The sequence below is a fragment of the Oncorhynchus clarkii genome, chromosome 20 (assembly GCF_045791955.1).
Source record: "Oncorhynchus clarkii lewisi isolate Uvic-CL-2024 chromosome 20, UVic_Ocla_1.0, whole genome shotgun sequence".
Classification (NCBI taxonomy): domain Eukaryota; kingdom Metazoa; phylum Chordata; class Actinopteri; order Salmoniformes; family Salmonidae; genus Oncorhynchus; species Oncorhynchus clarkii.
The window spans coordinates 62295663-62307684 of record NC_092166.1 but is presented as its reverse complement, the minus strand read 5'-3'; the positions used below and the strand labels follow the sequence as shown (position 1 = coordinate 62307684).

Below are 12022 nucleotides of genomic sequence, written 5' to 3'. Positions count from 1 at the left end.
CTAAAAACATAATTTAAGAATTATTAAATTACTACTATATTGTTGTTTTAGACATTTAAGAAAAATATGCTTTACCAAGCTGTTGAGTTACCCATTAAAGGAATGCTATTAAAGGAATGCTATTAAAGGAATGTCATTAAAGGAATGCTATTAAAGGAATGCCATTAAAGGAATGCTATTAAAGGAATGCTATTAAAGGAATGCTATTAAAGGAATGCTATTAAAGGAATGCTATTAAAGGAATGCTATTAAAGGAATGCTATTAAAGGAATGCTATTAAAGGAATGCTATTAAAGGAATGCCATTAAAGGAATGCTATTAAAGGAATGCCATTAAAGGAATGCTATTAAAGGAATGCTATTAAAGGAATGCCATTAAAGGACTGCTATTAAGGGAATGCCATTAAAGGAATGCTATTAAAGGAATGCCATTAAAGGAATGCTATTAAAGGAATGCCATTAAAGGAATGCCATTAAGTCATTGTTAGTGATAATGGACAATAGAACAGTATTGTTATGGGAATTTTTTGTCTGTGCAAATACAAAAATCCTTTAAATTCATATCATTATCTACTGTCTGCCTGCTATCTTCAATATGTTTCACAATATTCTGTAGATGTAATTTTACTGGTATTCATATTTTGACGCAAATGTTCATATTTGATTAATATTTGATATCAGTCATTTAACTAGGCCTATCTTCCATTATAAGTAAATGAAGCAGACATAATGTAAATGAATGCATACTTTTTTAGATGATTTAAAAAGGTCTGCAAATTCCAATTCAAAATTTGTTTACTCTAATTGGGCAACTCAACTGGCTGCAAGCGAACATGATTAATTTCCTGTCTCAGCCTCCAGTGTTTATGCTGCAGTAGTGTATGTGTCAGGGGGCTAGGGTCAGTTTGTTATATCTGGAGTACTTCTCCTGTCCTATCCGTTGTCCTGTGTGAATTTAAGTATGCCCTCTCTAATTCTCTCTTTCTTTCTCTCTCTTGGAGGACCTGAGCCCTAGGACCATGCCTCAGGACTACCTGACATGATGACTCCTTGCTGTCCCCATTCCACCTGGCCATGCTGCTGCTCCAGTTTCAACTGTTCTGCCTGTGATTATTATTATTTGACCATGCTGGTCATTTATGAACATTTGAACATCTTGGCCATGTTCTGTTATAATCTCCACCGGCACAGCCAGAAGAGGACTGGCCACCCCACATAGCCTGGTTCCTCTCTAGGTTTCTTCCTAGGTTTTGGCCTTTCTATGGAGTTTTTCCTAGCCACCGTGCTTATACACCTGCATTGCTTGCTGTTTGGGGTTTTAGGCTGGGTTTCTGTACAGCACTTTGAGATATCAGCTGATGTACGAGGGGCTATATAAATAGATTTGATTTGGATTCATAGCTTATATTGAGGCTAAATACACATATTTTGCAGAACAAGAATTGTTCTGATAATTCTTTCTTGCTGTGACAGTTAAAGGGTTAATCAACTATGTATAAGTAGTGTAGATGCTACATTTTTTACTTTTCTAATACATGTACAATATTTCCTGTGTGTTTGATCAGTAAAGTTATAATAAAACATGTTTTTCTGTCAGTGTTTGGTTTGATTATAATGAAAATCCGCAGGTATTTCGATTTCACGGAGGATTAAGGGAATTCTGCCTCAGCATTTTCAGTTTGGCTGCACTGAGTACTTTGCTCAGAATTACAGAGTACTCAAAGTGGAGAGCTCTGTTACAGAAAACATTGCTGTCATTACCTTTTGACTAATTACACTGACACGGTACACTGAATAGACGCAAACAAATAAAGATGATTTATCTTTTTAGCAGGTTCAGGCTCACTGAATCCCCTTTCTGTGAATTTTCACCTTAGTGGTGCAGTGTATCGGGGGTTAACATAGAGCTTTCCTCCGGGGAGGGGAGGTGGGGGCAGACGGTCTCTGTGTGTTGTGCCCCTGTCAGTGGGTGGTGGAGCTTAAAAGAGGGTGTGGAGGGAGGAGAAGGGGAGGAGAGGGAGGGAGGTGTTTGGGGGGAATGTTGAAGCTCGTTTCTGTTTTCTTTTTGCACGTCAGATCCCTCCTCTCTCTCTCCCTCCCCCTTCCTCCCTTTCTCCAGACAGATCTGTTCTTCTCAGGGTCAGGTAGCAGGGCTGCAGTGAGCACACATACACACACACACACACACACACTCCCCAGAGCACCGGCGAGCACACACACTTGCTCCCCAGAGGCCGGTGGGTGAAGACAGGATGGGGTGTAGCTCCCAGAAAGAGATGTGAGGATGGAGAAGAGAGTGTGTGTCATCCAGACAGACTTCCGTCAGTACAAACCCATCATCGCCATCCACAGCAAGCCACTGGCACACGTAAGAACCACCTCTCCTCCTTCTCTTTGGATCCACTTCTCTGTGTCTGGTTCTGTTTCTGTCTCTCTCTCTCTCTCTCTCTCTCTCCATGCTTGTTAAATTGGTTACAGCCCCTCCTCTGTTCTGCAGGAGGCCTACCCCCTGAGTTAGGGGGTCTAGTGTTGGTCTCTACTCTTCCTGCAGGGGGAGGGAGTGAGTGAACTTATACATCAGTGACTGAATGAGAGGAGGCATTTGTTGTTTTACTTGCTGCCTCTTCAGCAGGGAAGAGTAACAGTCTTCCCTAGTGGTTAGTTAACCTTGAGAGAGTGTTTATGGCTTTGACAGACAGTGATAATGTTGTCTGTCTGGAGAGACTCACATCGATGCAGCAAAGGAATGCAAACAGACTGTCAATCAGCCAGGCAGAAGACATGGGGTCTTGTGTTGAGGAAACAGGAAGCATTTTCAGGGGATAGTTTGGTTGAATTGTTGAAAATCAATATTGGTCTCAAAGTTCTCTGAAAGTATGTAATATATTAGAGATTTCCGTCAGGCTTGCGTGTTTAGTTATACTGAGAGTGAGTGGTACTTCAGATTGGATAGTACAGCAGTGTGTGAGTCAGATCTGAGATGGATGATATCTCTGTATGATCAACGAGCCTGTGACATCAGCCTGTCTCTCTCCATTGCAGACCATGTGGGATCTCTCACACACACACACACACACACACACACACACACACACACACACACACACACACACACACACACACACACACACACACACACACACACACACACACACACAGCTTTTGAAGTCATCAAAAGCAGTGTGATTTTCGCACCTTGATAATACTGTTTATTATGGGTCAAGACATTACAGCACAGTGTGTATGGGTCAGGTATGGTATAGTGTTCACATTCCAGACACCTTGTAATGAAATAAACTAATTGAAAGGTAGAGTTCTTTTACAGTGTTTTGATTTTCCAGATGATAATGGGTGTGTTTCATGAACGCGGCATATTATTAAATCACCAGGAGCTCTAGTTTGACTGCTGTCGCTCTATGTTTCTGTGTTGGAATTCCTCAGCATCCCAAAACAGCTGTACTGAAGATATTCTCTCTCGGGTCTTGGCTTATGAAATCGAATCATATGAAAACAATCATGTCATTGATCTAATTGCAATCCAATAGCAGTACATGCACCCAGAGATCAAACGCAGCACCTGTAGATGTAGGCCTGCATGTGTAGTGGTCGGGTGATCAAAGAGTCTGTGTGCTTACCTCCATGACCTGGACCTGCTAGAGTTCAGGTATAGGCCAGACCAATCTGCTTCAGATTGGGCTGGGCTGCAGTTCAACCACCTGGCATTGTTTAGAGTAGTACTGTGTGTGTTTAAGGATATAGCCTAGCTTTATATGTGTTGTAGTGGGTCAGAGTTATGTTAATAGTTCTTGCTTAAAATCATCACAACCTTCTTATTATAAAGTGAAACCGTGTAGATTAAGATTGTAGGGCTTAGTATTATTTTACACAGACTGATGAGAAACCAGTGGGTGGTACAGTACAGATACCCTCAGGTCAATGCAGTGAAAGTACTGTACATTCCAGGCATTTAAGGGCTTTGCAGTATCTTGGAGTTGAGATATCATTGGTTTCCCAGTACTAGAATTGTTCCTACAGTTGGACAACAATGCATTCAACCGAAATGTGTCTTCCGCATTTAACCCAACCTCCCTGAATCAGAGAGGTGCGGGGGGCTGCCTTAATCCACGTCCGGGGAGCAGTCAACTGCCTTGCTCAAGAGCAGAACAGCAGATTTTACCACCTTGCCAGCTCTGGGATTTGAACCAGCAACCTTTCGGTTACTGGCCAAACACTTTTATCATACTGTTGATTGATACAATAAGTTACTGATAAAATGACTAACAGTGCAGAAACGGTGTTAACAAGAGGGACTTTACTTGGGGATCTGCCACTCTGTCCTTGAAAAAAGTGAGTGTGAAGTTCAGAGAGGGAGAGAAAAATGAAGGTATCTTCTGGATTCTCCCTTTCTCTATCTTTGTTAGGCCTATTTACAGATCTAGATCAAATGGAAAGATCAGTTCACTGAAAAGTAACAATGTGCACGAATCGCATGTGGTGTGTGTGCGTGCCTATGTGTACATATGTGTGTGCATGCATGCTCCTGTATATGTGTTTCGACATTTTCTGATGGGACAAACATCCTCCCTCCTCAAGTCATGACACAAACGCTCTGCTCCACAATAAGTCCCATTCATCAAGCAGGAGGGGATGTACATTAACAAAGACAGAGGTTCATCAGGGTTAGCTGCCTTATTCACACAGACAATACCCGATGCTTATATAGCTTAGCACTGTGATTATGTGAAAGGTGAACCATTGATGTGTCACTTTAAATATCTTCCCCGTGCTTAGCAGTACTGAGGGCTATGGAGCTAATGTGCAGAATGATGTTAAGTGCGACGATAAATCCAGCCCTGACAAGTAAAATACGGTCTATTCACCTGACTGTAGCCGAGGGAAGTTCAGGTGTGTCTCAGTGTGTATATCCTCAATGTTGGTTAAAAACACACATCTTAAATCATATTTGGACAACAAGGCGAATGTCCACAGACACTTAATGTTTCCCTGTCATTGTTAGTTGACAAACTGTACATGAGTTTGAAGAGGTAAACCCTTTGTTGAGGTTAGGGTTAGAGTTGGGCTAATGACAGCTCTTTTCCAGTGACACAGATACCTTGGCTCAAGCTGCGACAGGTTTTCTATTGCTCTCTCTCTGTGTGTGTGTGTGTGTGTGTGTGTGTGTGTGTGTGTGTGTGTGTGTGTGTGTGTGTGTGTGTGTGTGTGTGTGTGTGTGTGGATTTTACATAGCTTTCCTTTTCAAACTTCTTTAGATCGAGCTGTGGAAAATTTGTTCACATCTGTTTTTCCACACAAGGAAACTACAAATTTATGCTTTTGTACTCGAGCCAGAATTGCTTGTAGATTCTTGTTAGCTAAAGAGAGAAAATAAGAGAAGATTGATTTGCCCTGGTGCACAGTAAAAGTCTAAATGATTGCTGTGAGACTTCTCATTGTTCTGGACAGCATGTAGGCCAAGGTTACATGCCAAGCGCACTTCAGTGCCATGTAGAATACTTCAAATATGGAGGTTTCTGTACCTTCATATGAAGTGCTGTTCCAGAGATCAAGTATGCACGAGAACGCATTGATCGTCTGGCTTAGTTTATCACACAAATACAATACCAGGCATGATGTACATCCCAAGTGGCACCCTATTCCCTAGTGCACTACTTTTGGGGTGGCATTTGAGACACAGTTTTAGGCTGGTTCAGTTACCAGTACAATACATTTTTTATTTAACTAGGCAAGTCAATTAAGAACAAATTCTTATTGACAATGACGGCCTACACCGGACAAACCCGGACAATGCTGGGCCAGTTGTGCGCCGCCCTATGGGACTCCCAATCACAACCGGATGTGATTCAAACCAGGGGCTGTAGTGACGCCTCTTGCACTGAGATGCAGTGCCTTAGACCACTGCGCCAATATGCACTTCAAACAGTGGGCTGCAGTGTGTGCACCCAGCACATCTGATTCAAATAACCCATCTAGCCTTTAGTTTGACAGTATATCACATGACTTTAAATCACATGTATTAGCATTGTACTTGAACAAAAGCCTGCATGCATTTACCGTCCTCCAAGAGTGCCATTTTCCCTTCCCTGAGCAGTGCAGATGAATGAGACGGCGAACCTGGTGACCGCACTACACCTTCTCTGCCACTGTACTTCGGTTGGCTGTAAGACTCTCTAGCAGAGAGGGCACTTGAGCTGACTATACACTGGACTGAGAGAGCTAGTTCCTAAACCTCTGGTTGTTCCCTCCGATTCACCTCGATTCCCTTTGGAACGTTCCAGGGACTCAGACCTGCAGGTCAAAATACTATTTGTTTTCTTTCAATAACTTGATTTAGCTTAATTGTCTGGTGTGCCAGGTGGCCTGATGTGCACTTTTGGGACAATTCCATTGGCTCTGTTGTTCTGGGCAAGTTGCCAAGCTCAATCAAGTGCACCTAAAGTATTTGAAAGAAAACACATTTGATTTAGAGAAGCAGGCCCAATTTTCTCATGGCAGGCTGCATTCCACTGAGAGTGTTATTGTATGTTTGTGATAACTTGTCAGGGGGCTCAACCTTTGATAGAGGACTGTTTAGCTAAAGAAAACCCATGGACTGGTGTAGGGGATGTGTTACGGTCAGAGGCTGTATGGTGCTGATGAGAGAGACGCATGGACAAAGAAAGGGCTGGTACTTGGTAAACATGTAAAGATATTATTACCATTCTGTCATCTCCATCTGTCTCCACTAAGCAGCTCACCAGCTGTCTGACCTCTAACCTCTTACCCTTGCGTGCCAGGTACAGCTCACTTCCTGGAATGCACTGTACTGTACGTGAGGATGAAACTCCTACAGTGACAGGAACAGCTGGAGATATTGTATAGGACAATATATGGAATGGTCTGGAAGGGTTTCCAGAGAATTACAGTAAAATTCCCTCTCGGACGATATCAATTGATTCATTGACAGACAACAGAATCAGGTGTTCGTGTAAATGTCTGACGGATCTAGCTACGATTTAAGAATCACTGTGCTCTATTCTGATGGATTCTCCTCCACGTACATGTTAAAGTATGATAACATGAACAGATGTTATCTCTCTCCGCACACTATAGCTCTGTGTACGTTTCCATAAGCCCAGCTCTCTCCTCTTTCTCACCTGTCAATATCAGAGCTGTTAGATGACACTGCGACGACAGCAGCAGCAGCAGTATTGAGGTATTTGCTTTCCTTTCTGAGTCCAGAGGTCTTTGGTTCAGCAGGGGAGCAGCAGCCGCAGCCCACAGGAGGACATTTTATATTGTTTTAAAGAGAGTGGGCCAGGAGAAGGCCCCATCTGGAGAGAGAGAGAGGTGTGTGTGTGTGTGTGCGTGTAGGATGGGGGAGCAGTCCAGTCTCCAGACAGCAGCGAGAGCCAGCCAGCCAGCTAAAGGAGCGTTGTCTGTGTGTGTGTGTGTGTATTGCTGCAGGTTGGGTCTCTGTCGCTGCAGCAGTGTACTCAAGCTCAGACTCAGACCCAGGAGGCAGGGATGAGGGAGAGAGAGGAGCTGAGGAGGGCTATAGAGCAGAGCGACTGTCTGCTAGCCAGGGTCCAAGAGCTGGAGGAACAGAACACACAACTCGGGAAGGACAAGAATGAGTTGGCCACTAAATACAGAGCTGTAAGTCTCCATTTACTAAACGTCTGTTTTCTCTAAGTCCCCCTTACCTTCACCCAATTCTCTATCTGTTGTCCTTTCTCCCTCTCTTTGTCTGCATCTCTGTCCATCTGTTTCTCTCTCTCCTTCCCTCGGTTTCTCTCTCTTTGCCATGTGTTGTGTACACAACTTCTTCTGACGTTGACAGTCGTTCATTGTGTTGTTAGTCGATCTGGTTTCCATTGAGCTTCGTCACGTGACAAATGGCATGGATGGGATGTGTCGGCAAGGACAAATTTGTGCATGATAAGGGATTCTGAACGTAGTTATTACTTCAACCGCCAGCGAATAGTACTCACTATATAATGATACTTCTCTGGAGAAAGAGAGAGAAGGGGGGGGGGGGTGGAAAGAGGGAGAAAGAAAGAGCCAGACAGTACCAGCTTGTTTTAATGATACTGTCTCTCGGTGTCAGTTTTTATTCCAGCACATTGTTTTACTGTAGAGAGAAGATAGAGATGTTGTGCGTTTTTATTGTGATTCTCTCAGAGCCAATAACAGGCGTTGTACAGCTCTGTGGCCTCAGGCAGTACAGTGATTGAGTGGTTAACTGCTCGGAGAACTCTCTGATAGACATGCTCCCTTCCATTGAAAAGAAGGGTGGCAGAATGATAGGATAAGCTATCACTTTTTGAGTTATTCATCCAGGTGATCCAGATGAGATTAAAAAACGGTTCATCAAGAGAGATCTGTGTCAAGAAGGCAGTAGACAGACAGGTTGGCACTTACTTAGCACTACACGTATTAGGCTACTGCGGCTGTTCTGGTTCTGACTTGCAGAGGAGAAGTTGTAGCCTCGTCCCAGATAAGTACAGATCTGTCATTATATAACAACAGTTAGATATGTTGGCTAAAGCACATACTGATCTGGGACCAGGCTAGAGAAGTTGTAGAAAAGACAAGACCCACCAGGGCAAATTATTTAGTGTGAGTGGAAAGGAGAGAGAGGGAGAGAGAGTGTATTTGGTGGTATTGCCAGTGGTTTCAAAGAAAGCTCCAATCCAGCCCAGGGGATTTGGCCATTACTGGTGCTGATTTCCTTAGCAGACCCGTCAGGCCGCCCTTCAGCCTGCTCCAATGGAACACTTTGTGGAGTTAAAAAGTACCACTGCAGCTCTCTTCACACACATTTTATCACCGTCTGAATTTGACATATTGAAGTGTAATTTGGAATCTTGAAGTCGTAACTTTTGCCTCATGGCTGACCGTTCACACGCAGGTTATTTTGGATTTCCCTTTAGAAGCATCGACTTCTCCTGCTTAAGGAGCACTTCCCAGTTTTCGAGGGAAGTTTGTCCCTTTCTTCATTATCCCGTAGTTTTCTGATGTCGGAGCTGGTCGGAGTTCTGGGGGGGGCTCAGAGGGACACCACCTCCCAGCTTTCTCTGTCATCAGGAAATTATGTATTCCTTCTTCTTAGTGTGTGTGCGTGCGTGCGAGTGTGTTTGTGTGTGTGTGTGTTATTTTTTACATCATGCATTATCTTTCTCATTAGTTAACATAGTGTCTCTGTTTCAACTCTATAGGCAACAATGTATGGGAACATTAGACAAAAAAAATCTAATTTAGCTCCCCCAGTAAAAGTTAGCCTAATGAAATGGTAGTGCTTCAAGCTTTGTCAGGACAAAGATACATAAACAGAGAAAAGTGCTCGGTTTACCCTTCAATTACGGCTAATGGTAAATAAATGTGGAGTAGTTTTCCAGAGCTATCCAGATGCTCTAGTAACAGTAGTCTCCGCACTGTCTGGACTGGTTTAGATGTACTGTGTGTGTGTGTGTGTGTGTGTGTGTGTGTGTGTGTGTGTGTGTGTGTGTGTGTGTGTGTGTGTGTGTGTGTGTGTGTGTGTGTGTGTGTGTGTGTGTGTGTGTGAAGGAGAGGGTACAGAGGGTCTGGGATGGTTTTAGAGGTACTGTGTGTGTGTGTGTGTGTGTGTGTGTGTGTGTGTGTGTGTGTGTGTGTGTGTGTGTGTGTGTGTGTGTGTGTGTGTGTAGGAGAAGGTACAGAGGGTCTGGGATGGTTTTAGAGGTACTGGGGCCCAAGGAAAGGACTGCAAATGTGTGTTGGAGTGGGTAGAGAAAGAGAAGGAGAGTGATGAAAAGGGTAAAGAGGGTCTGGACTGTTTTCAACTCTGTGGAGAGTGACAGTGAGGGAGGGAGAGAGACAGGCAGAAGAGAGGTTGAAAAAGAGAGAAAGATGAGCGAGTAAGACAGGGTTTTAGAGGTATTCAGCCAAGGTGGTGCCCAAGGGATCAGATATGTGAGTGTTTGGATATGCTTTTTAATATTTTTTTTAATCATCCAATTTCATGTCAGCAGTGTTTGATTGTGAAAACAACCAGAGGCTGTTGGTTGAACTTTCCACCTCTTCAATTTCAACTCTCTATTCTGCCATAGAAACCCTGGAAGGCAGCAGCCACTCACTATCTAATGTGGTTAGATTCCGATTTTCCTGTAATCTAATAGACATAGATCTCTCTAGTCTTCTCTCTCTCTCTCTGGAGGGGGAAGAATGATGCAGTTTGGCAAGGAAGCTGTTTGAAATAGCTGGATATTATCCTGTCTAGGGACATAAACTTTACCTTCATAATCTTCCACATCCATAGGGGCTTTCCAGAAAGCTTTCATAATGGCTTCTGTGTCCTCAGTATACTTCTGCACCTGTGAGTTCCTTACTGTACTTATAGCCTTGCCTATATGGAAGATAAGACTATCACTCCAACCAAAAGTTGAATGAAATGCAGAGTGCAACATAATATTACATCAGCGTCAGTTCATAGAAGCTGTATTACAACTTTTAAACAACTAACTACGGAACCATGATGTGAAATGGAATAGCAGTTGCTTGGTCAGAACAATCAAATGACAGTCATTGATGACACACACACACACGTGTCTTCCTCTGACAGAAGAGAATCCCTCAGATTCCTTCAACCCAAATCCATCTGAGTACATATCCATACTTGGCACCCATGTTATCTGCTACAAAAGATCAGTGTTAGTGTTGGATGTGAGTGGTGCTTGAACACTGTCTGGGCATGCTGAGTGTCTCTGGTCTGTGTAGTTCATATGGGTGTTACTGCAGGCTTTTATGCAGACATGAACGGGTTCCTCTGTTCTGTCCACAGCAGAACTCTTAACATAATGTTGAAAATTCAGCAATCTTCTGAGAAGATGTTTTGTTTCAGTGTTTTTTCTGCAGATGGATGGAAGCTTGCCATGGTTGGATGAGGCATTTGTAGCATACTTGCCCTCCCTCACATTGTTTACGCTCAGTCAGTGGTCAAGTTTTTAAGATTCACTGCATGCTTTAGTTTTTGAGAAATTCAGAAGGGTTATTTATGAGGTTTGGTTTTTGGTGCCAAACGATTCTTTCATAGTAACCTTCAAACACTCCGTTCAAAAATGATCAATGCAGTAAACTGTTTGACTTGGTCTGTCACACAGTCTACATAACTCATGCTCATGTGGTGGTCAAGTATAAGCTTCTACTTTAAAAGCTTATGTCCTGTTAAGAAGGGATGTTAAATCAAAACCATAACAAGAATGCTTTCAGTTTCACCTGGTTAGTTTGTTTTTACGATAACCCTCAATACTAACTACTTAACTTCTCTAGGGTAGGGGGCAGCATTTGGAATTTTGGATAAAAAGCGTGCCCAAATTAAACTGCCTTCTACTCAGACCCAGAAGATACGATATACATATAATTGGTAGATTTGGATAGAAAACATAAAAGTTTCCAAAACTGTTAAAATAGTGTCTGTGAGTATAACAGAACTGATTTGGCAGGCGAAAACCGGAAAAAAATCCATTCAGGAAGTAGGATTTTTTTCTTTTTGTAGTTTTCTACTCAGTGCCATTACAGTATCCATTGACTTAGGACTCAAATTGCAGTTCCTATGCCTTCCACTAGATGTCAACAGTCTTTAGAAATTGTTTCAGGCTTGTATTCTGAAAAATGAGGGAGTAAGAGCAGTCTGAATGAGTGGACTCTGCCGCGTCGAGCTTTTTCATGCGCGTGACCGAGAGTGCGCCTTTCTTGTTTACCTTTTATATTGACAACGTTATTGTCCGGTTCAAATATTATTGATTATTTAGGCTAAAAACAGCCTGAGGATTGAATATAAGCATCGTTTGACATGTTTCTATGAGCTTTACAGATACAATTTGGATTTTTTGGTCTGCCTGTTGTGACTGCGTTTGAGGCTGTGGATTACTGAAGAAAACCGCGAACAAAACTGAGGTTTCTGGATATAAAGAGAGACTTTATCGAACAAAAGGAACATTTATTGAATAAATGAATGGCAACCATATGAAGATCATCAAAGGTAA

General features: G+C 42.8%; 1 protein-coding gene across 1 annotated transcript in view; it reads left to right on the top strand.

Annotated features, from left to right (window-relative positions):
* Positions 1-2283: 2283 nt before the first annotated feature.
* The window catches only part of LOC139377134 (myosin-16), a 46814-nt gene continuing 37075 nt past the window's right edge, over positions 2284-12022 (top strand). Inside the window, exon 1 of the mRNA XM_071120153.1 lies at positions 2284-2367. Within this exon, the coding sequence (XP_070976254.1) occupies positions 2284-2367 (84 nt within the window). The remainder of the gene's footprint in view (positions 2368-12022) is intronic.